Source organism: Stegostoma tigrinum, chromosome 16 (assembly GCF_030684315.1).
Source record: "Stegostoma tigrinum isolate sSteTig4 chromosome 16, sSteTig4.hap1, whole genome shotgun sequence".
Classification (NCBI taxonomy): domain Eukaryota; kingdom Metazoa; phylum Chordata; class Chondrichthyes; order Orectolobiformes; family Stegostomatidae; genus Stegostoma; species Stegostoma tigrinum.
The window spans coordinates 548689-573622 of NC_081369.1; the positions used below are offsets into that span (position 1 = coordinate 548689).

General features: G+C 44.9%; 3 protein-coding genes across 3 annotated transcripts; 1 reads left to right on the forward strand and 2 right to left on the reverse strand.

The window, feature by feature from the left end:
• Window positions 1–372: 372 nt before the first annotated feature.
• Window positions 373–13082, forward strand: ciapin1 (cytokine induced apoptosis inhibitor 1; the record flags this gene model as incomplete). The annotated part of the gene is made up of 7 exons (XM_048546196.1): window positions 373–529; window positions 4922–4995; window positions 5955–6126; window positions 8160–8233; window positions 10548–10666; window positions 11223–11304; window positions 12630–13082. Coding segments are annotated over 7 exons (789 nt in total), but the record flags the coding sequence as incomplete, so codon positions are not given.
• Window positions 13083–13540: 458 nt separating this feature from the next.
• LOC125460013 (C-C motif chemokine 18-like) lies at window positions 13541–18539 on the reverse strand. The gene is made up of 3 exons (XM_048547034.2): window positions 18234–18539; window positions 14800–14881; window positions 13541–13927 (listed from the first exon to the last, which is right to left on the reverse strand). Exons 1-3 carry the CDS (start codon window positions 18295–18297, stop codon window positions 13828–13830), a joined length of 246 nt encoding a protein of 81 aa, XP_048402991.1. The 5' UTR covers window positions 18298–18539; the 3' UTR covers window positions 13541–13827.
• Window positions 18540–21577: 3038 nt separating this feature from the next.
• Window positions 21578–24319, reverse strand: LOC125459634 (eotaxin-like). Its single transcript, XM_048546240.2, has 3 exons — window positions 24074–24319; window positions 22026–22134; window positions 21578–21923 (listed from the first exon to the last, which is right to left on the reverse strand). Exons 1-3 carry the CDS (start codon window positions 24156–24158, stop codon window positions 21821–21823), a joined length of 297 nt encoding a protein of 98 aa, XP_048402197.1. The 5' UTR covers window positions 24159–24319; the 3' UTR covers window positions 21578–21820.
• Window positions 24320–24934: the final 615 nt, after the last annotated feature.

Genomic DNA, 24934 nt, shown 5'->3' on the forward strand with positions numbered 1-24934 from the left:
CCTCACCCGCACTCACACTCACACTCGCACTCGTTCTCACACACTCACACTCACACTCACACTCGCACTCGCTCTCACACACTCGCTCTCACACACTCGCTCTCACACACTCGCTCTCACACACTCACACTCACACTCGCTCTCACACACTCACACTCACATGCATATATATAGCTGTTTGGAAATGCAAGCCCCGTTGTTCCCACAATTTGTTGCTGCCTCCGGGTGACTGCTGAGCCGTGTGCAGTGCCCATGCCGAGAAAGTAGTTGTGATTGTTCATACAGCTTTTGGGATGTCATGTGACACTGGTTCTTGCTGTATTTGTTGCTCTTGCTGCAGTGCTGCACATGTTTCAGTGACTGTTCTGCCTGCTTCCAGCTGCCCACGGGGAATCAACCTTCGACCTTGTGCTGTCAGGCACCGTGCGAAGCTCTGCTACTGTGCACAGTTTTGAAATCTTTGCTGAAGTCGCTCGAATCCTGAAGCCTGGAGGGAGATTTTACTTCACAGAGCCCATATGTATATCAGGTGATCATCCTGTTTGACCTTGTGCTGGGTGATATCAGATCTGACATCTCTGTAGGTTATTGTGTGTATGCAGGAATTACAGAGGATCTGTGGACAGACTGATTGAGTTAATGTTTCAGAATGGTACTGGAGAATGTTAGCTGAAACCGAAACGAAGCTAAGAGACAGTAGCTATGTCTAGAGGCAGCAACAAACAATAAAAGATATTTTACAACCCACTGCTGTCCAGACAAAGTGGTGTTAATGATTATGATTTGAAACTGTCATGCTTGAGGCTAAGTCCAGAAGACTGAGGTGTCTTACAAATAGGGGGAATACAAACTACTTCTCAACTTGCAACATCCTGCAGCACAGTAATAGTTTGCTGTGAATCACGGAAACTCATGAATGGGCCCACTTTCATTCCTGAAAAGTAACAGTGTCCCTCAAATTACCGCGGAATCTCACAGTATCTCCATTTGAACTGCTTAAACACACAGTTTCCATGTGCCTACAATACAGCTGCTGCACAAGTAGTATTTCTCACTAACAGGTACTTTAGTCAGTTCTAAAGACGCTGTGTCACATGGCGTGAGAATTTTAGTGGTAGTGCACTGCCAGGTTGTATATCCCAATGACTGGGATGTGCTATTCCTTTCGTCGTTCGTAATAGACAGTGTAATAGACATATTCAACAGCCAATGCTTGCATAGACCAAAACAAAATGTGATTCTGCAATTGGCCAGTGTTTGCTGAATATTTTCAAGTTTGCTAATGGTATTTAAAGTTTTCCTCCCTCACCTTAACCTGTGCGCTCTAATTTTGGACACCCCGACCCCAGGGAAAAGACCTTGGCTATACACCCAATCTGTGTCCTGTATGATTTTATAAACTTCAATGCTCTGTGGAAAATAACCCCAGCCTATTCAGCCTCTCGTGCTAACTCAAACTCTTCCGCCCCTAGGAACATCCTTGTAAATCTTTTCTGACCCATTCCAGTTTCACAACATCCATCCTGTAGCAGGGAGACCAGAATTGCATGCAGTATTCCAGATGTGGCGCATACAACATGACCTCCCAATTATTATACTCAATGCACTCACTAATAAACGCAAGCATATCAAACATCCTGCCTTTACTACCCATGACACCAACTTCAAGCAACCCGGAACCTGCATTCCGAGGTCTCTTTGTTCAGCAACACTCCCCAGGACCTTACCTTTAAGTGTGTACCTCTTGCCCTGATTTGCCTTTCCAAAATGCAGCACCTCACATTTTTCTAATATAGCTCTAGAATAGAGAGTCGTGTTTATAAGTGCATCAGAATAAAAGAGAAATTAACCAAGGCTAAATCAGGGTTACTGGGCACATACAGTATTGTACATTAGGCCGGCATGGTAGCTCAGTGGTTAGCACTGCTACTTCACAGTGCCAGGGTCCCGGTTCAATTCCAGCCTCGGGCAACTGTCTGTGTGGAACTTGCACATTCTCCCTGTGTCAGCTCCAGCTTCCACCCACAGTCTAAAGATGTGCAGGCTAGGTGGATTGGCCATGCCAGTGTTCAGGGATGTGTAGATTAGGTGGGTTAAGGGGGATGGGTCTGCATGGGATGCTCTGAGATTCAATATGGATTTGTTGGCCCGAAGGGATGCTATTCAATGATCTATGATCTACATAAGACTGGGGAGTCAGAAGCACAGATTGCCATGTGTAAAATTGCTATTGTGAAGATAAGAAACCTAGCTCAAGGAAGATCTGAGCTGGGTGTTAAATTTCCTGAATACCGGGTGCTCGGGAAGGATAGGAAGTGAGTAGGCATGACTGTCATGTTTCAGAAGAGTACTGGACAAGGAGGATGCCTTAGCAAGACCATTGACAGAATTAATTTGGCCAGAGCTAATCAATAAAAAAGGTACAGTTACTTTGCTTGGTGTAGTTTGCAAGTCACCAACTATCAGAAAAGGCATAGGCGAACACGTTTTCAGACTTACTTTCTTGAATGTAGATGGAGGTAGCATTTGTGCAAAGGCAAAGAGGGCAAGAGTTTTTAGACACGATTCTTTCCAACGAAGTGGTCCATTTAGATCAAGCTTAAATGACAGTGCGTGAAAGTTTAGGGAATACTGATCATTTAACAAAAAGTTCGGAGTAACTGGAAAAAAAACAAAGAACAATCCAGAGCAAGAATACTAACTGGGAACAGCTGACTTTAGTGGGGTAAGAATGAACCTTGAATAAATTAGAATCTTAGATTTGCAGGCAAAACAGTAAATGAGTAATGGACTCCCTCTGAAGAAGATGAGTTGGAACAGGGTCAGGGTCAAGGTCTATTCCTAAATCCACAGCTACCATGATAAAGAAACAAACTAACTAAGATGAAGAAGAAAACAATTGCTTATGACACCAGACAAATACAATGAGGACCAGGATGATTATGAAATGTTCAGACATGATGTGTAAAGGCAAATAAGAGAAACAAAAGAGAATATGTGAAGGGGCTTGCAGCTAACATAAAAGGTGACAGACACTTTCAGAGAGACCTTCAATCAGCCTGAAAACTCAGTCTCTATTTAGCCTCAGTGTAGGGACAATCACGTAGCAAGTATAGTACAAGAGACTGAAAGAAATACTTGTAAATCACTTTCTTCTGAGAGGTGAGTTTGGGGCCTTTGATAGTGAGGAAGGAGGAAGTGAAAGGGCAACTAGTAAAACACATGGGAAAGCACTGAGTCGAAAAAAGGACAGGATGCTTAAAGTAGCTGACAAGTGAGTTCATTCAGAATGATAACGGGCGGTGGGAGGGTGGGGACAAGATGTGTTTGGTGGTCACATCCTACTGAGGATTGTGGAAACTATGAAACCTGATTCTTTGATATAAAGTCTTACATAGAGGAATTTAAGGACAAGGGAGGAGACCTGTCATGAGAGGAAGTGGGCTTAACCAGAGGTGTGGGAAATGGGATGAATATCGTTGAGGTCCCTGTCATTTGAGAAAAGAGGAAGATGTGTCAGCAGCACAAATATTTTGAGCTGAGGTTTGTTTGACTGATCCCCGATGCCTTGGTTGTCTCCTGAGTGTCTGTTGTCACTTGTGGTGCACCTCACAGAGTCTCTGATAGAAAGGAAAGTGAGGAACCTCTGATGCCATCCCTTCGTACTCACTCCTAATGTACCAACACATTGGTATCAGTGTGGGCCCCAGAACTCATTCACTGTGTGCTTGAAACCCAGTAAGGTGCAGTGAACTCAGCTCATACAGCTGGCATGTGCTCATTGTCTGAACTTGGTCGCATTGGTTACTTGGTCTGGTACTTCCTCATACCAGATGGTGAGGCAATGCCCATTGTCCGCTGTCATTGCCCAATCTGAGGCAATCAAAGGTCCAGTTGGAGAATTCACTGAGATTTGTCTCCAATGTGACTTTCAGTCCCTTCTCTCCTAAAGCTGGTGATATCCGAGCACATTGAAGGGCTGGTTGGCTGCAGGGGAAACTTCACAGTCTGCTCCTGTCTTTACTGAATCTCCAAATATATCCCAGTCTCTGGGTTCTGCTGGGTGGCAGATGGGCCTGAAGTGGACACATTGGGGCATTGAGCATGATACCCTTCGACAGGTAACAGTCATCCCCCTCGGCCTCTGTGTTTCACTGCCCAGTGTAACAAAATGGTCAATCTACCTTGGTTGGGTACTGGAGACAGTGATGTTAGCACAGAGCAGGGTCATGAGGGAAGGTGATGGCCTAATAGTATTATCACTAGATTTTTAACCCATAGACCCAGGTAATATTCTGGGGAACTGGGTTCAAATTTTACCATAATCCTTAAAGAATCTAATCATTCATAGAACCCCTACAGTGTGGAAACAGGCCTTTTGGCCCAACAGGTCCATACTGACCTTCAGAACATGGCACCCAGACCCTTCCCCCTATAACCCACCTAATCTATGCATCACTGGACACCAAGGGCAATTTAGCTTGGCAATACACCTCGCCTGCACATCTTTGGACTGTGGCAGGAAACCGGAGCAAAGATATGCAGACACAGGGAGAATGTGCAGACTCCACATTGACAGTCCCTCGAGGGTGGAATCGAACCCAGGTCCCTGGCGCTGTGAGGCAGCATTGCTAACCACTGAGCCACCGTACCACCCAAATCTAATGACGATGAAACTGTTGTCACTTGTCAGAAAAACCTATCTGTTTACTAATGTCCTTTAGGGAAGGATATCTACAATTCTTACCCGGCCTGGCCTGCATGTGATTCCAGACCTCACAGTAATGTGGTTGAATCTCAACTGTTTTCTGGGCAAAATTAGGGATGTGTTATAAATATTGGCCAGTGATGTCCATGTCCCATGAATGAATAGTGGAAAAAAAAATGCTCTTGATCTACTGTTCCCTTGTGTCTGCCTTAGGTAACTCCAAATTGAAGACTGGCTCACAGCTCACCTCCAGCCTAAAGCTTGCAGGCTTTACAGAGATCACTGAGGTAAATAAGTCCACTTCATCTGCCACTACAAATCACCCCAGTCAGAGGGTGACAGCGACAGCGGAGAGAGCAAGCAGGCCATGTTTGCATTAGACGGATTGGGATTGTGGGGTCGAAAAGCACCCCTGAGGTGGGTGGGGGAAGAGGGCTGGAGCAGAGAGGGAGGGTGCCAGAAATGGATGAGGAGAAGCCCTGGGGTTATGGTGCTTGGTGGGGAGGTAGGGGAAGAGACGTGGAAAGCTGGGCTATCAGGGAAGGAAACCCTGACAAATGGAGAAACTGGGCAGGTCTGGCAGCATCTGTGGAGAGAGAAACAGAGTTAACATTTTTGGGTCCAATATGACCTTTCTCCAGATCAAGGAAGAAGAGTCACTCAAAATATTAACTCCCTATCTGTTCCACAGATGTTGCCAGATTTGCTGAGTTTCTCTGGCATTCTGTGTTCGTTTCAGACTTCCAGCGTTCGCAGTATTTAGTTATTGGGGGAATCCCAACTCGGGACTGGCTGCAGACAACTTAGTTTCCAATAACACTAAAGGCTCAGGCTATTCCTGGTGTTGGACCCAGTGCCATTGGCATCTCAGGCCAGTACGGCCTCATGGCAGAATATGTGGAGAGATGGGGCCCAAGCCTGGGCACATTACAGCCCCTGTATTCAACATTCAGCTGCAGGGTCTTCGAGACAAAGCTGCTTGACCTTTGAGATTATCCAAGTGTTCTTGTTCTTCTTTTCGCCTTCACCTGTAGCAGGGGCACATGTTGTGCAAGGCCACAGACTTGTTGCATTTCTTGGACACCCCCTTTTACCCTTGCAGCAACTCACACCTTACCCAGCTGGCCACTGTGTTGAGGGTGGATGAAGGCCACGTACGATACTGGGCTACCTCTGCTTCATGTCAGGTTTATTCATTTGGGTGGTAGTGGCAATAACAGAATCCTTGAATTCTGCTTCTTCACAGATACAGTCTGACCCGTTAACAGATGAAGAGCTGAATTCTATAAAACAATTTGTTGACTACAAGGGTAATGATTTGACTAAGGTGATGTTGAGGGCGAAGAAGCCAGACTTTGAAATTGGGTCATCTGCTCGACTGAAACTGTCGTTTGTCTCGAAATCGAAAGCGGTGGATGGTAAGCATTGCTGTACTACCTGGGGACAACTTTCGCTAGAGTGTGGTTATTTGCTGTTCTGTGCTGTGGTGGAGGCAGTTAGATATAGCCTGGTCATTGATGCACATATCACTGGAATTAAATAAAAACACATTTTCTTTTTCTTGTCCGTCTAGCTGCTGACATGGACGGTCCAGCACCACTCCACCTTCCCCAGCAGGACCTGCTGCTGCACTCAGTATCTCACCATACATTGTGCAGCACAGCAGAAAATATTACCAATGCTTTCAAAAACACAAAGAGCTCAACAGTTTTAAATGCAGACAACCACCACCTAACACTCTCAGGACTTGTACAGCATAGGGTTTGGATGTAGAGTAAAGCTGCCTTTGCACTGTACCCATCAAACACTTCCAGGGCAGAGATAGTACAGGCTTAGGTACAGAGTAAAGCTACCTTTGCTGTCTTAAACTGAAGGTAAACGAGCCAGTACACTGCCCCATCAAACACTCCAATGATCAGTACAATAGTTAGATGCAGGATAAAATGTCCTGTACTACTTTAAACTGACAGGAAAGCTTCCAACACCTTTGGAACTGAAAATAATGCTCCTTTTACATTGTTCCTAGCAAACGCAGGTATTGTATGGGATTAGATACCGAGTAAAGTTCCTCCTGCTGTTTTAAACTGAAAGAATAGAGCCGAGCTCCATCTTCTCTTTTAGCCTGAAAGTAAAAAGCTTTTACTTGTTTAAATTGAAAGTAAAGCTCAATCGACACTGTCCCCATCAAACATTCCCCAGACAGTATCAGCAAGGAGTTACATATTTCCTTTCTTTTATGCTTCTCTATTTTTTTAAGCTGAAAGTAAAGCTGCCTTTTACGCTATCCACCTCAAACACTCCCAGTACAGGGGCATTAGTGGTTTAGATACAGAATAAAGCTGCCTCTAGAGTGTCTTCATTAAGCACTCCACTCTCTCACGTCTGTCTGAGATACCAAACACTCCTTCCGTGTTGCGCTGATTTACTTGTGTGTTGTTCAATCTAGATTCCCGTGTTCACAACATTCCTTCCACTACACCGGGGAGAATAATCGCAGACTGGGTGGCTGTTATCGGAGACCTCCACCCAGTCTGTGGATCACCCTGACCTTCCAGTCGCCTGTGAATGTAATTCTCCAGTTTGCTCCCACATATATGATTGTGGTCAGCTGCACAGTTCCTGGGAAGCACAACGTCATCCCCAGGAACAACACCTGATTGCATCTCTTGAGCTCAACTTTGAGTTCAACAACTTCAGACAGTAATCTCTGCCCCACTGCAGGTTAGCTACCTTAGATAACAAAGTGTGGAGCTGGATGAACACAGCAGGCCAAGCAGCATCTTAGGAGCACAAAAGCTGACGTTTCAGGCCTAGACCCTTCATCAGCCCGAAACGTCAGCTTTTGTGCTCCTAAGATGCTGCTTGGCCTGCTGTGTTCATCCAGCTCCACACTTTGTTATCTCGGATTCTCCTGCATCTGCAGTTCCCATTATCTCTGATACAAGGTTAGCTGCCTGGTTGTGTTGCAGCTTTCAGTCTTAATCCTGTTTTCTCATTTTGCTGTTAGACTGTCATTCTGCCATTCACACTTCCTCTGGGTAGAAGCTTTTATTTCTTTAGTTGTTCCTTTTGCCACTCACTTGAGCTCAGTCCTATCAGCGCTTTAGTCGGCCAGTCTCTGCTATCTCCCTGCTACCTCAGAACCTCTCTTTTCCATGTTCCCTGTTTCACCAGCATTAAAGCTAAGACATCTCTAACTTAGTGTTGACGAAGGCTCCCAACCTGAAAGGTTAACTCTGTTTCTATCTTTATCGATGCTGTTAGATTTGCTGAGTATTTTCAGCATTTTACTGTATAGGGTTGGCTCTGTACTGGGTTTGTGCAGCTTGAATGTGTAGAAGTTGGTACTGTGACTGTCTACTGCTGCTGGGTCACTGCAGTTGGCCACCAGCTGGCAATGGGTGAGCCATGACTGTGTGTTTAGGTTCATACTGGAAATTTGATGTTACAGAGAAACCGCAGCTGGACCCCAACACGAAGAAAGCTTGGACCCTGTCAGCCATTGATATGAATGACGACGATGTGGTGAGATTACCTCTTCTAAACCCCACCTGTTATCCTGTGCTTGAGCTTTTCCGGGGGAGCAGGAATGCCTGGTCCAAACTCCTATCCCTTGAGGCCAAAGTACAGGGGCCTAAAAATGGTGACGCCCCTCGCTAACCTTTATGGCAGCTATCAGTGCTGTGCCCTCCCCAGTGGCAGGCCACAGCTTGTTCTAAAGCATTCAGTTGAGCTTGTGGCAATCACCCTCCCCCTCAAGCTAGGAACAGTCAGGAATGCCCTGACGTCAGCACTGGCCCAGGAAAGCCCTGACGTCAGCACTCGCCCAGGAAGGCCCTGACGTCAGCACTGGCCCAGGAACGCTCAATCTTCTGATTCAGAGGGAAGAGACTTCTGAGTCAATCCGAGCTCAATATCTTTCCTTAGAGAAGACGCCCAGAGCTGTCCACTGTATTCCAACTGTGATCAGATTTATGCTTTGTATAGTTTCAGCAAAACCTTCCTCCATTCCCTTTATAATAACTAGAGCTGTGTTTAAATAATTTGGAGTCTATTTGCATAGAGAGCATGGAGAAGCTGGAATTGTTCCTGGAGCAGAGGAAGTTTAATAATACTGCTTCCTGTGACCACAGGTATTGATAGAGCAAATGAGAAGGTTGTTTGAACTGGCAGGAGGTTTGGGAACCAAATGAGAGATTTTTAGGATAAATGGCAGACAACCATGGGTGAGGGTGAGAACAGATTGAATTCCCTTTTGCAAGCTGTGATTCAATAAATAAGAAAATCTTCCATCCTATCCTGTCTGGCATACACCTGCATGGGTTTGAATCAACCAATTAGTTCTTCAGCATCAAAATGCATTGCAACAGCTCACAGCGGCTAAGAAATGCCCCTCCTACCAGTACTGCCCAAACCTTGATAAGAAAGAAATAATCCCACAGTTACTTGCACAAAATGTGGTGTACACTAGGATCATGGCAGAGCTGCAGGGGAAGGAAGGGAGCTGTTTACCTGGGCTACCACCAGACCCAAAAAACTTGTCATGAAGAGTATCTTTCATAACCAAACAGTGAACATTTGAAGTATCAGAGGGGCTGGAAATACTGTTCTTGGTTCTAATTCATTGAGAAAGGAAGATTATACTTTGGGAGTATTGTCCACAGACTGTTACACGTACAGCTAGGAATATAGAATTGTAGCAATAATAGTAAAATGGACTATTATTTGAATGGTGAAAAATTGCAGGCATGCTGCTGTTCAGAGAGACCTGAGTGTCAAAAGAACAAAGAAACTTAGAGCAGAGGAACAGCCCCTTCGGCCCTCCAAGCCTGCACTGATCCAGATCCTCTATCTAAATCTGTCACCTATTTTCCAAGGATCTGGATCCCTCTGCTCCCTGCCCATTCATGTATCTGTCTAGATACATCTTAAATGATGCTATTGTGCCTGCCCCTACCACCTCTGCTGGCAACGTGTTTGAGGCACCCACCACCCTCTGCGTAAAGAGCTTTCCATGCATTTCTCCCTTAAACTTTTCTCCTCAAGTGTCCTCGTGCATGAATCACACAAAAGTCAGTTTGCGGGTGCAGCAAGTAATTAAGGCTGCAAATAGAGTATTGTCCTTCATTGCTAGACTGATGGAGGTTAAAAGCAGGGAGGTTATGCTGCAGCTGTGTAGTGTGCTAGTGAGGTCACACCTGGAGTACTGTGTACAGTTTTGGTCTCCTTACTTGAGAAAGGATGAACTGGCACTGGAGGGGGTGCTGAGGTGGTTTACTAGGATGATTCCAGAATTGAGAGAGTTGGCCTATGAAGAGAGATTGAGTAGACTGGGACTATACTCATTGAAATTTAGAAGAATAGGTGGGGTGGGGGAGTCTTATAGAAACACAAAATTTTGAAGGGAGTAGATGGGTAGAAGCAGGGAGGTTGTTTCCAACTGCGGGTGAAACTAGAACTAGGGGGCGTAGCCTCAAAATAAAGGGGTGCAGATTTCGCACTGATTTGAGGAGGAACTTCTTGACCCAAAAGGTTGCGAATCTGAAGAATTCCTTGCCCAGTGAAGCAGTTGAGGCTACCGCATTGAAAGTTTTTAAGGCAAAGATACGTTTTTGAACAGTAAAAGAATAAGGGTAACAGTGAGTAGGCAGGTAAGTAGAGTTGAGTACATGAAGAGATCAGCCCTGATCCTTATTGAATGGTGGAGCAGACTCAATGGGCCAGATGGCCTATTCTTGCCCCTATTTCTTATGTATAGGTAAACACTCTGCCTGTGGCACACATAGCCTGCACAATAGGCAGAGCCACAATTGAGCCATCTCTCCCTGCCTTTCCTTAGGATCTTATTGATTCTGATGAACTGCTGGATGAAGATGATTTGAAGAAACCGGATCCCGCCTCGCTGAGAGCTATGGACTGTGGAGACGGCAAGAAAAAGAAACGGGCCTGTAAGAACTGGTCAGTGTCTCTCACTCCATCAGGTTACAGTAAGAATTGGTCAGTGTCTCACACTGCGTCAGGTTACACTAAGAACTGCACAGTGTCTCACTTTGACCAGTTCTTCCCAGTGTAACCTGACAATGTCACACACTCCGTCACATTTACACAAGGAAAAACAGTCAGAACTTTGCAACTTCTCAGGTTAAACTAATAAAAACGGATCCTTATCTCACAGCCCCATCGGAATGAGATCAGGGCATTTGAATGATTCTGCAGCTGTATAAAGGCATGTTGACTGTGATCATGGATGTATGTAAAGGCACGTTGCATGTAGTTACTGTAGTGTATACTGAAGACCATATTAGGCGTGGTCATAGTGTTGTATAATGTTGAGTGTGTTTCTGGAGGCATATCAGGGCATGTAGTGTGTTGTTTTCGAGGTATCTCTGTGCATGTTGACAGTGATTCTGGAGGCTTCTTAGGGCATGTTGAGTGAGGTTACTGATGTATGTTCGACATTTTAACTCTTTTGGTGAGCCTGTTTGAAATGTAGCTGACCATCCCTGTGTTTCAGTACATGTGGCCTGGCTGAAGAACTGGACGGGAAAGGATCCACAGATGTTAAGAAACTGCAGGTGAAATCATCGTGTGGAAGTGTAAGTATTAACATGTTGGCAGGAACCTGAACAGAGCAGCAGCCATCCTGTTAATGTGAAGAGGTTGCCTGAGATCTATTTAAAATGTTGCCAGTGCTTTTTCATCTAACACACTGTCTGAGTTTATCTGGGGATCACTGATTCTGCCTCACAGTTGAAAGTATTCCCGAGATACTGCTTATCTATTTGGAACATGCTTGTGCTTCAGTTACCAAGGAAAAACTGCTGAAAGCCACATTTGAACTAATAATCTTCACAGTGAGTGGGGCTATGTATTCATCAGCACAATTTTGGCAGTATAGTCACAGGCTTGTCTTTGGTTGGACTCAAAAGCTTCCTAGCGTTAAGCCCTCACTATGTCTATTTTATTGAGCTCTGCAGCCATGCTCTGTTTATATTCTGATAGTAAAAATAAGGCCCCAGGATGTGAACTGTGTGTTGACTACACGGTTTACCCCTGTATAGCTAATGAGGGAGTAGTCAACATTATTGATAATAAGACAAGTACATACAAAATAACATTGGAAGAAATATGTTCATGGAATGTGGGCATTGCTGGTTGGGCCAACATTTCTTGCCCTTCCCTAATTTCCCACAGATAAGGCTTGCTGATGTCTATTTCACATTCCCCTCTCGCTCTCGCTCCCTCATGTTCACTCTGTTGCGCTCAGGGCCTTCGTTCTCTCTCTCGTGTTCACTCTCATGCTGGCACTTTCGCACGCGCACTGTCTTGTGCACTCTCTTCCGCTGTCACACTCTTGTGTGTGCTCTCATTGTCACTCTCACTCTCTGTCTCTCACTCGAATGCACTCTCTCTCTCTCTCTCTCTCTCTCTCTCTCTCTCTCTCTCTCTCTCTCTCTCTCTCTCTCTCTCTCTCTCCCCCTCTCTCTCCCTCTCCCTCCCTCTCCCCCCCCATGTGCTGTCTCTCGCTCCCTCTTTCCCGTGCCCCCACTCCCAGTCAGTGTATTCCCTTGGTGCTGTTAAGTTTGTTGTTTGTCTTGCCTTTTGAACATAGAACATAGAACAGTACAGCACAGAACAGGCCCTTCAGCCCACAATGTTGTGCCGACCATTGATCCTCATGTATGCACCCTCAAATTTCTGTGACCATATACATGTCCAGCAGTCTCTTAAATGACCCCAATGACCTTGCTTCCACAACTGCTGCTGGCAACGCATTCCATGCTCTCTCAACTCTCTGCGTAAAGAACCTGCCTCTGACATCCCCTCTATACTTTCCACCAACCAGCTTAAAACAATGACCCCTCGTGCTAGCCATTTGGGTTCAAGACAACAATAACATTGCTTCCATTGTCTGTTGTAGTGCTACCTTGGTGATGCGTTTCGTTGTGCCAGCTGCCCTTACATGGGGATGCCTGCCTTCAAACCTGGTGAAAAGATCTTGTTAGCTGACCAGACTCTCACCGACGCCTGACTTGCCTCGAGTGGGATTTGATGTGTTGTGATGCAATGTGTTTCACAGGCATTGCAATCTTGAGATAGATGTTCTGTCTGAACTGAACTCCAGGCTCTTTGTTCTTCTGTTTCCAGCAGAGTGATTGAACTCTGCCTTGAACTGGGTACATTCAGATGGATTTGGCAGTCCCATTCTGACCAACATGAGGTTTATTTGTAATCTGTGTGAAGTGTTTCCTGACATCAGAGGAATAAATGTGACATGTTTCACTGTTCTCTCACTGGAGCTGTGTAAATTGAATGATTTTGGTGCTGATTTATTTTTCTCTGTATACTCTGCTATTAAATGAGTGTCACCTTCTGTTGTTGTCCAATAATTTGATGGAGCTGACTCATATTTTTTTCAAATGTGCCTTTTACTAGTCAGCTCCTAGCAATCGGTACTGAAAAGGCTGCCTTGTTTATTCATTCATGGGGTGTGGGTGTCACTGGCTGAGTGACACTCACATTATTTATTGCCATTATAATTGCACTGATGGTGAACTGCCTTGAACAACAGGAGGGAGACCTACAATGCTGTTAAGGATGAAGTTCAAGGAATTTGACCCAGTGACACTGAAGGGATGGTAATATATTCTGAGTCAGGTTGTAGACCGGCTCCTGACTTGTATTTTGTGGATGGGTTTTGGGAGGTCAGGAGGTGAGTTCCTCGCTGCAGGATTCCTAGCCTCTGACCTGATCCTTCAGTTGCAGTATTTATGTGACTGGGAGTTGTTTTGGAACAGTTTGCGTGATAATGAGTCATGATTGTCTGCAAAAGATTGTGCAGCTGCCTTTATTGTTTGCTGATAGAGAAACATTCCAGATTATTAAAGTAGCTCAGTTATTGGATATTGAACAAGAAATGAGATAAATAAGACAGAAAGGCCAACAGTGAACTAGTTTACCAAGACTGAATCTTGGTAAAGGGATTGTGGCCAGCTCATGTGAGTAGGCAGTGATTCATCGGTTCTCCAGTGTTATTGTTAACGTGTGAGCCATGACCTTCTGAGTCATGACAAAGTCCACATTTGCTGCTTTGAGCACTTTCTCCATGACTCCTGCATCTAACGCTGCTGAAACTGTTTCTTCAGAATGTCCAGCGCTTTTTGCATCCACAGTTCCTTTGGGTCAACACAGATCTCCAAACCCCCTGTTGTCTTGAAGCTGAGCAGAGAACAAAGAGGTTATAATGTGACGGGAGGTCAGTTTAACACATGGTAGAATCTCCACTGTGAACTGGAATTAGCTACTCTGGTGTCTCCACCATTGAACACCCATTTCCTAAGCATTCCTGCAAAGTGTTTGATGGGGACAGTGTAGAAGAAACTTTACTCTGTATCTAATCCTGATCCCTTACAATTCTGCAGATTAGAACAGTAAACAGTGCAGTCTCACCACGGCCTAGTACTTGTTAGTTATTCTTTCACAGGACTTGGCTAGGCCAGCATTTGTTGCCCACCCCTAATTGCTGTGGGTCTGGAGTCATGTAGGCCAGACAAGGTAAGGATGGCAGTTTCCTTCCCTGAAGGACATTAGTGTTGCAGTTTTTGTACTCCAACTCACTTGCTATAAAAGCCAACATTCCATTCTCCTTTACAATTAATATAATTGTGACTGATCCAACTGTACCCTTATTCCACTTTCCTCCCTGAACCCTTGAAGCCGCCACTGATCAGTACTCTCTGACCTGTTTGTGAATGCTGAGCGATTTGTGTCATTTACATCATGCCTCAGGAGCCACCTAATCCTGTGCGCTGTGCTGACTGTGTACTGGTGCCCAATGCCTGGGCTATCACTTTTGGCACTTTGGCAAGCCCCATCACGGTTTCACATTCCTGAATGGTGTGTTCAGACCCTTGAAATCCTGAAGATCAGTATCATTTTCACCTTAATGAATTGTTTGAGCAGCTTAATACCTGTGATTGAGAGTCTGTGTGAACAAATATGGTTTACTAGCTTGTTCAGTACATTTCCCATTTGTTCAGGACCTACAATATGAGCCCAGTGTTCTTCATATCCTGCTACTAACAACTTACAGGACACCAGGGGATGAGCAGTCTGGCATTGCCTTGGAGCTGTCAGTGTGTCCTTCTTCAGGTACAAGAATGCTCTGAATCGCTGTGGATAAAGAATATTTACAATATTAAAAGTGGTGGAGGATTGTTGAGAGCAATTGCTTTGGTTGACTGTAAGCAAATGACCTCTGTAATGAAACAGCGCTGGCTTTGAATTTCCAAAATCCTTCACACTTCTGATATATCAGTCATTGCGTCATTCAGTGTTGGGCTGGGGCGAGGCCACTCAATGTGTCTGCCATTAGTTCAATTTGTCCTTGCAATCTGCAAGTCAGGAAATTCAAACAGATTACAGGATTTTTGACTATGAAGGAGAAAATGATCAGAGGTCTGGTCATGTAGTTGGAATAGTGTGAACTGAAGTCTTGTCTGGAAAAGTGAGGAATATATTTGGGATGCATGAACCAGGTTACAATGCAGATCCATGAGACAATTACAAATTCACGTGAACATTTGCCCCTATTAGCAGAGGCCGCAAATATGACAGTCAGTTGCACTGGTCCAGGATAAAGCACCAGCTAGATCACAGATGGAGCTCTGACTGCAATTCTGGGTACTGCAACACAGTTTAGAGCTACATTGAACAATAGATCAGATTGGGGTCACAGGGAGCAACTGGACAGCAAGGGTTAAGGAGGAATGTCTGGATATGTTAGCTTTAAGAAAATGGCTGGACAGGATGGGAAATGTTTCCTTTGGGATTAGTATTGTGAGAGGTGATCTGCGATCTCGAGTTGGAAACGTCAGCCTTGGTAATCCTGGATGTTGATTTCACCATCAAGAGGTAGGTTCTGGTCATTAGGGGTAACGTATAATAATTGAGGGGTGGAGAAGGAAGGAACTTTTTCCTCTTGGGGGCGGGATCAATGACTAGATTAGGGGTCTTAGATTTCAGAGAAGGGGCAGGAGGTTAAGAGGAGTCGCAAGGAGGAATGTTCTTCACCAGAGGGTGATGCGAATCTGGAACTCTCTGCCTATAAAGGCGGTAGAGACAGATACCCTCAGAACATTTAGAAAATATTTACAAGCTCACTTGCGATTCTCAGGCATACGAGACTGTGGCTAAAGTGCTGGAAAATGGGATTAGAATAGTTCGGAGGTTTTGACCGATGCAGACTTAATAGACTGACTGACCTTTTTCTGTGTCATAGACTTCTATGACTGATATCAGTGCTGATGGAAGCTGGAGACTGTACATCCCCTTAGTCTTCCTGGCACTGATTGTCAGTCTAAATGCTTTACAGATCCAAGTGACCTCGAGCATGGGGTGCCACCGTGGCATCACTGGCAAACCCAATTTCTGCACTGGGATATGGTCTTGGTGCAGAGACCTGTTAAGTTGTACAGCCTGCTATCAGGTCTGGCACAGCGATAGAAGCTGTTTGAGTGTCTGACTACATACAATAGCAGCATTCAGCAAAATACAACAGTCAGCTCTGGGAGCCAATTCCCACCTGAAACTCAAAAATCTCTGTTGTTGCTCCTTTTTTGATGGAGCAGGCACCCAGAGTCCTGATAGTAAGGGTAACGTCAAAGACTTTGTGGAGACATCGTACATGTATCTTGTTAGATTGAAGGATTGAGAAAGAAATGGGAAAGAGAAAGACCTGAAATGAAACCAGGTACTGAAAGAGAAATATAGAGGAAAAGAAGACAGGAAAGAGAAGAATCAAAAATGAAACAGTTCTAAATCTGCCAACAACTATCGTGCACACTCAGGAGAAAACTGCTGAAAGCACTGTAGTGTGAAAGTCCAATCACTCACATGTAACAATCCTATCTGTAATTCAAAAGGTGTTTACATTCCTAATCATCAGATATCAGTAGGGCCGGCACGGTGGCTCAATGGTTAGCACTGCTCCTTCCCTGGGTTCAATTAGACCTTTGGGTAACTCCCTGTGTGGAGTTTGCACATTCTCACTGTGTCTTCATGGGTTTCCTCCAGGTGCTCCGGTTTTCTCCCACAGTCCAAAGATGTGCAGGTTAGGTGGATTGGCCGTGCTAAATTGCCCGTAGTGTTCAGGGATGCGTAGGTTAAATGGATTAACCATTGGAAATGCTAGGTAACAAGGATGGGGTGCGGTGGGTATCATGGGGGGCTGAGTCTGGGTGGGATAGTCTTCAGAGGGTCAGAGCAGACTTATTGGACTGAATGGCCTGTTTCCATACTGTATCGATAGATATGTCGATGGATTTATATCTAAAATGATATTTGATATGTTAGATGCTAAATTGCCACAAATGAGCTAAATTGTTATACTTCCATTCACTTATAAACGAGGAACACAAGTAAGTCATTCAACCCTTCAAGCCTGCTCGACCATTCAATAAGATCATGGCTGATGTGATTTTAACCTCAACTCTATATTCCCATGATAGTAGGAACTGCGATGCTGGAGAATCTGAGATAACAAGGTGTAAAGCTGGATGAACATAGCAGGCCCAGCAACATCAGAGGAGCAGGAAAGCTGACGTTTCGGCTCTGGACCCTTCTTCAGAAATGGAAGAATCTTCTGAAGAAGGGTCCAGACCCAAAACGTCAGCTTTCCTGCTCCTCTGATGTTATCCAGCTCTACACCTTGTTATCTCTATATTCCCGTGTATTCCCAATAATATTTCAGCCCATTTTTAAACAAAACTATACACCTCCACTTTAAAAATATTTAAATTGAATCATCACTGGCCACAAGACATCTTTACACTGGACAGGAACAGGAACCCCAGCCGATCTCACCGCCTATCTCCACCTCCACCCTCACCCTCACCCTCAACCCAAATATCACTCGACAGTGATCAGAAGCTTCAGCCCTGGCTAATTTCCTCTGTCTAATGCAGGGATCACTGGACAGTGATCAGGAGCAGGAAACTGGCCAATGTCTTCTTTTTCTAATCCAGGACTCACTGGCTCGGTATCTCATTTTGACCTCATCTCTACATTCCTGCATACCCCCCCAATCCTTCATTCCCTTAGTAATCAGGAATCCAGTTTTCTTGACAATGATCAAGAATGGGGCTGATCTTAATCTACATCAAGCTCAATCTCTCACCAGGAAAGAAATTTGATCATTTGGAAGGGGCAAAAAAGTAGACTGGAAAAGAAACACTGACACACATAGGAATGTTGAGATTGGCCTGAGCTGGAGTTGTGTGTTAAGTGCCCTTGTTTGCTATGATCGATCTGTACTACTCACAAAACAAAGCTTTTCACTGTACTTATGTACATGTGACTGCAATAAATCAAATTAAATCAAATCAAATCGAGATGGTGAAGACATTGTTCCAGTTCTGTCATTTCCCTTTTGACCTCAAAGTGCAGACTGGAGAAAAACTCCACAAAATCAAACTCATATAAAAAGCTAAACCATTCCCTGACGATCAAATCCTGTGACATTTACCTGCACCATGACTGATCCAGACTATGTCCAGGAGAAGGAGTCCAACAAGAAGGTAATCTTTCATAGCTCAGCCTGTGAATAGCAGCAGTGAGTGAGGCAGTGCAGATCAGTGTTCTGGGGCTAGCTCCACTCAGCTGTGACTGGAACAGGAATGTGTGATCCTGCTCCTAATGACAACTGGAAAACTTTCAAATCAGGCAACAATGCAGGAGAGATTTACATTCCAGCAATGATTATACCGAGTACCAGTCTTACTAAAATCGCTGAATGAGAAGCAGTGAGATGTGGAGCTGCCAGATGGGGGTTTGAAGTACACTGTGACTATGCTGGAGTTTGTACTGAGCAGTTTATCCTTAGACCTGAGTGTATCTGGACGATGCAAATCTAAACTCCAAACACGTAGCTAGATTAGTCACCAAGGATAATACTGGCACCGGACTGTAGGGTAGAGAGAAACACTGAAACAACAATGCCCATGTCTTCAGAATATATAAGCAATACCAGCCATACCTCATTAGCTAATTGGAACTAGTAGGAACTGCCGATACTGGAGAATCAGAGATAACGGGGGGTGTAGAGCTGGATGAACACAACAGGTCAGGCAGCATCAGAGGAGGTTGAAGAGTCCAGACCCAAAACATCAGCTTTCCTGTTCCTCTGATGCTACCTGACGTTCTGTGTTCATCCACCTCTACGCCTTGTTACCATTAGATAATTGCGTTCTGTGGCACAGAATTCAACAGGTGATGAAATTTCTCTTCATCTCAGTCTTAAGCGGCCTACCCCATATCCTTAAACTGTGATTCCCCCCCCCCCCCACCCTGCTTCTGTTGGGTGTCCCGTCACCTCTATGTTCCATTGCCTCTGCTGACTATACATCTGAGGAAGATCCCATGTAGGAATAGCCCCTTCTTTCAAATTTGGGTGCCCACTGTCCCAGCTCAATATATTTGTGAAATTTACTCATATCTCTAGAGGGTAAAGGTGTTGAGGGGATCAGGAGAGAACAACATTAAGGTGTGGAGATAGAGCATCAGCCATGTTAATGATGAATGGTAGAGTGGGATTTGGTGGTCTGAATGGCCTTACTTGCTTCTGTCTCCTCTGTTTGTACAACCGCTGGTGGTGAGGTGGCAAGTGTCTGAGAACATCTCAAAAAGTCTACTGATGTTTCTGACTTGCTCTTCATACCACCAACGCCCATGAAATGGTGAAGCTGTGTTGTAATCCACATCAACACTGAGATTTCATCGTCTCGTGAGCTGATGTTTGCAGTGGGTAATTAGGGAGCATGTTAATGACAATGAGCCACTTGGCTGGGTTTCAGGTGCCATGTCACCATGCCTTGGGAAAACATGTCTGGAACTGGTCTCTGCTCAAAACATTATCGTCAACTAATCTCTCCCACCAAAGGACTGCAGCATTTCAACAAAGCAATGTGCCACCACCTCTTCAAGGGTGTTCAGGAATGGGCAATCGAACAACCTATGTACCCCAAACCTAAATCTAACTGTATAGATTTGTTTCTTGCCACTACTACCCTTTTCTGAAACCAGAGGGACTACAGTTTTTTTTCAACATTGTGCTGTCTTGGTAGGTGGTAGAAACAAGTACAGTAGCAACATTTAAGAGGCATTTAGATAGACAGATGAACAGGAATACAAGGATACAGGCCTTATGCAGCCAGATGGGTTAGTTTAGAACAGCATCACGGTCAGCATAGACATGATGCTTGGAAGCGAAATAACTCCCCAGAGGCTGGTATCCTGTCATCGTGTCATCCTTTATTTACATGTGAATGTCCTTGACACTGATCCAGTTCCCCCGGAGCCAGCTCTGCGTGTGAACAGAATCTTTGAAACTCCCATTTATACTTTTTTAATATAAACCTCCACACTACTGCTACTCAGCAGTAGTGCCTATTTTCCCCACAGCACCTGTGTTGTGTGTGTGTGTGTGTGTGTGTGTGTGTGTAAGTGAGTGCAGGGATTCAGTAAAAAAAATGTGAAAAATAATTTTGTTTAACATTTCCACCACCGGGAAAAGTAGGCATGTGGCCAAGGAACCAGTAACAAGCAAAGCCTGGTAAGGACAATGCTGACGTGACAAGCAAAGTAAAGGGGCCAGGATAGCGATTTAAATCAATGTCGAGTTGAAGGGGGAAATAAAGCACTTAACCCACACAGTGCCCACCCCTCCCTAAAGGTAATATGGACCAGGGTAACAGCCCCAATCAGGGAACTCATATTTTATGAAACTATCTGGCTGACCTCATTACAATCACTAGACAAAGGTCCTATGCTTTACTGTTCTGTGCCCTACGTAAAGGAATGATGTTTGTGGTTCTGCTCATACCTTCCCAGAGAGCTTCCTGAAACGCACGTACACTTTGTAACACAGTTTAACTCCTATCTAATCCACCTTCCCAATTCTCAGCCAATCAGCTGACATTGGCTTACTCCATGAGTGGGCAGTGACCAATGGAAGGTGAAGATGAAAACTGGTGGGAAATTCAACCTGGTTTCTCTTGAATGGAAAACTGAAAGCTGAACAATTACACCCTTGTCCAAATTAAGCAGCTGAACTCATCTTGAACCTTAACAACTTCTCCTTCAATTCCTCCCACTTCCTCCAAACAAAGTGGGTGGCCATGGGTACCTGCATGGGCCCAAGCTATGCCTGCCTCTTTGTAGGATACATGGAACAATTCCTTCTCCGAAGCTACACTGGCCCTATCCCCCACCTCTTCCTCTGTTATATTGATGACTGCTTCGGTGCCGCCTCGTGCTTCCATGAGGAGCTCGAGCAGTTCATCCACTTCACTAACACCTACCACCCCAACCTCAAGTTGCCCTGGACTATTTCTGATAACTCTCTCTCCTTTCTGCATCTCTCTGTTTCCATCTCTGGCAACTGCCTGGAAACCGATATCTATTTCAAGCCTACCAACTCCCACAGCTAGCTAGAATACACCTCCTCCCACTGACCTTCCTGCAAAAATGCCATCTCCTATTCCCAATTCCTTCACCTCCGCCGCATCTGCTCCCAAGATGAGGCATTCCACTCCTGGACATCTCAGATGTCCTCGTTTTTCAAGGGCAGCAACTTCCCCTCCACGATAGTCTCTCCCATTGGTCTCCAACCACATTTGTCCCTGTACCGTAAACAGCTTCACTCAGTTTGATGATTGGAGTAGACATGTGGAAAGTTAGTTAATTACCATTCACAGTCTTTCATTTTAATGAGCACAAAAACAGGATTATTGCAAATGATCAGAGAATCAGTTTGTGGATCCAATCTTCAAACAGATTCTTCATTCTGCCTGTCTCCCAGTGTAACATCAGTCAATTCAACACTCCAAGATAGCAAATTGTGGAGCCGGATGAACACAGCAGGCAAAGCAGCATCCGCTTGGCAATCTGTGTTCATCCAGCTCCACATCTCGTAAGATGCTGCTTGGCCTGCTGTGTTCATCCAGCTTCACACTTTGTTATCTCGGATTCTCCAGCATCTGCAGTTCCCATTATCTCTGAGTTCAACACTCCGCATGTTTCCAGTGGATTGAAAGGTTGTACTTTAAGTAGGTTCTAGCTTTCAATCCCCAATTTCTTCTCCAGATATGCCACTGCATTTTGAACCCACTTCTCACTGGCTCTCGTACAAATTCTCATCTTCCTCCTGTTTGTGAAGCTGAAAGAGTGAGATGAGATTATGATTATCAGAGAATCACAGGTATGAGCTCCAAACCTTTCATTTCCACAGACAGTGATAAAAACACTGTAAAACACTCACATGATAGAGGGAGTGGAGCAGCCAACCGTCCTGGTGAAGCTTACGAGCCGTTTATGAGGAATGCGAGTGGTCTTAAAGTTCTCACAGCAATCGAAAGTGACAGAGCCGGCTGCAATGAGGAAGAGTAGGAATGGAGATGGTGAATCCTTCAACACATTCACAGCACATTCTCACTGACAGCCTCCTTTTCCTCCATGTTTTCATCCAGAAGCACTTTGAGTGTACACAACACAAACAGACCATTCAGCCCACCTGTTCCCTGCCGCAGTTTCAAACCCTCCTGGCACAGAACTCACTCAACCCATCCACATATCCAGCTATTTATCTCTCCCTCATATGTATATCCAGTCTCTCTTTAAAACATCTTAATATTATTCACTTTCACCACTCCTTCCAGCCTCAGGGTACACTTTCTAATCACTCTCTAGCTAAAGCATGTTCTACTCCATTCCTAATGGGATTGATTAGGAGTTTTTTCCCAGAGTGGGGGACTCAATTACTAGGGGTCATGAGTTCAAAGTGAGAGGAGGAAAGTTTAAGGGAGATATGCGTGGAAAGTTCTTTACGCAGAGGGTGGTGGGTGCCTGGAATGCATTACTGGCGGAGATGGTAGACGCAGACACATTAGCGTCTTTTAAGATATATATGGACAGGTACATGAATGGGCGGGGAGCAAATGGACACAGACCCTTAGAAAATACATGACAGGTTAGGCAGAGGATCTCAAACGGCACAGGCTTGGAGGGCCGAAGGGCCTGTTCCTGTGCTGTAATTTTCTTTGTTCTTTGATTAGGAATTGTCCTCAGTTCTGCTCTCTATCACAAGTGGAAACATCATTCCCACACCCACTCTATCAAACCCCTTGGACATATCCAAAACTGCCATCAGGCCTCTTTTCAGACTTCTGACTACTTGTGGAAAGTCTTGCAGCCATTTCCACACTACAAACGTAAGATGTAGCATTTTGGTAAAGGAAGTCAGGCCAGGACACACAGTTAATAGTAAGTTCCTAGGGACTGTTATCGGACAAAGAGAACTTGGGTTGCAGTTTTATAGTTCCTTGAAAGTGGAGTTGCAGGCGGACAGGGTGGTGAAGAAGGCTTTTGGTAGACTTGCTTTTATTGGTCATTGTATTGAGTACAGGAGTTGGTAGGTTATGTTGTGGCTTACAGGACATTGGTTAAGCCAGTTTTGAAATACTGCATGCAATTCTGGTCTCCCTACTCTTAGAAAGACGTTGTTATTGTAAGGGATCAGAAAGATTTGCAAGGATGTTGCCAGTATTAGAGGCTTTGAGCGACAGGGAGAGGCTGAATAGGCTAGGGGTATTTTCCCTGGAATGTCAGAGGCTGAGGGGTTACCTGGCAGAAGTTTAAAAACGAATAAGAGCATGGACAGAGTGATTATTCAAGTTCTTTTGCTCAAGATAGGCAAGCCCAAAACTGGAGGGCATAGGTTTAAAGTGAAAGGGTAAAGATTTAAAAGGGAAACCAATGGGCAATATTTTCACCTGGCAGGTGGTGTGTATGTGAAATGGGCTGTAAGAAGAGGTAGTGGAGGCTAGTATAATTACAATATTTAAGTTACATCTGAATAGGTATATGAATGGGAAGTGTTTAGAGGGACATGGGCCAAATGCTGACAAATGGGACAAGATTAATTTACAATATCTGGTTGGCGTGGACAATATGGACCAAAGTGTCTGTTTCCATACTGTATGACTGTATAACTAGACATTGAATATTGACAGGGATTGGAAAGACAGAGCAGGACAGATTAACCATCATTCTAGTAAAAACCTAGTACCAGCTTAATGGGCTGAGTAGTCTCACATGCTCTCTCTCGCTCTCTGTCTCTCTGTTTTGATGTGATTTTATTTGGCATCATTGGCCCACAGTTTCTGAATGGAGTGAGGAGGGATCATTACATTAACCCTAATAAGTAACACAAACAGGCAAGGGAAAGCAGCAGGGGCACTGGAACCTGTTCCTGTTTTCCTCATTCTCAAGTTCTGAGCAAAGATTGGGAAGAAGGAAGGCTTCTCTTACCTGGTGCAGCAGAAACACCATCTTGGATCGAGCAGGTTGCCAGTGCTCCCAGCACAACAGTAGCTACACACAGTGCTGTCCTCATCCTGGCCTGGCCCAACTTGCAAGTGTTCAGTGTTGCAGGGCGAGTGTGGATGACGAGGGAGCTGTCACCTCCTGGTTTATATCCTGGAGAGACTGTACCGAGTCAGCAATTCAGACCCTCCCTGAAACTTTCCCCATGCCCCAGCAATGACACTGTGCCTGGAATTGTTCCTCCATGGCTGTTCTCCCTGAAATGGGAAGTTCATGTTGTTCTCTGAATGTGATTTTTGGAGACAGGAGCATGAGCAGCTGGAACTTCTGAGGTCAGTGTTTCTCAGCAAATTGTCATCTCGATTCCCTCAGCCTGGCCCCAACTTCCCTCTCCAGGCTAGAGAGAGGCAATGGGAGCACTCGAGCTTCCTGAGTGACCCATTGCTCACTGAGTCTGCTGTCAGAGAGGCAGCTCAGAGCAGGAAGTGAGATTAACATCAAAATATCTCACTGCAGGAGAAAAAGGTTGCGTTTCCATAGCGCCCTTCCCCAACTCAGGAACTCTCAAAATATAAAATTGTCTGTCGGGTCTTTCTCAGCCATCGTCACTGTCAATATTGTAGGACAAGAGAATTTATGTGACACCAGGTTATAGTCCAACAGGTTTATTTAAAATCACAAGCTTTTGTAGCGCTGCTCCTTTATTAAGTGAAGGAGCACCTTCAGGATTTCACCTGACAATTTTGCAGTGCAAATCAACCTGTTGGGCGATTAGCTGGTGACTTCTGACCTTATCCACCCTAGTCCAACACCGGTCCCTCCACAATATTGTAGGAGGGACAGCAG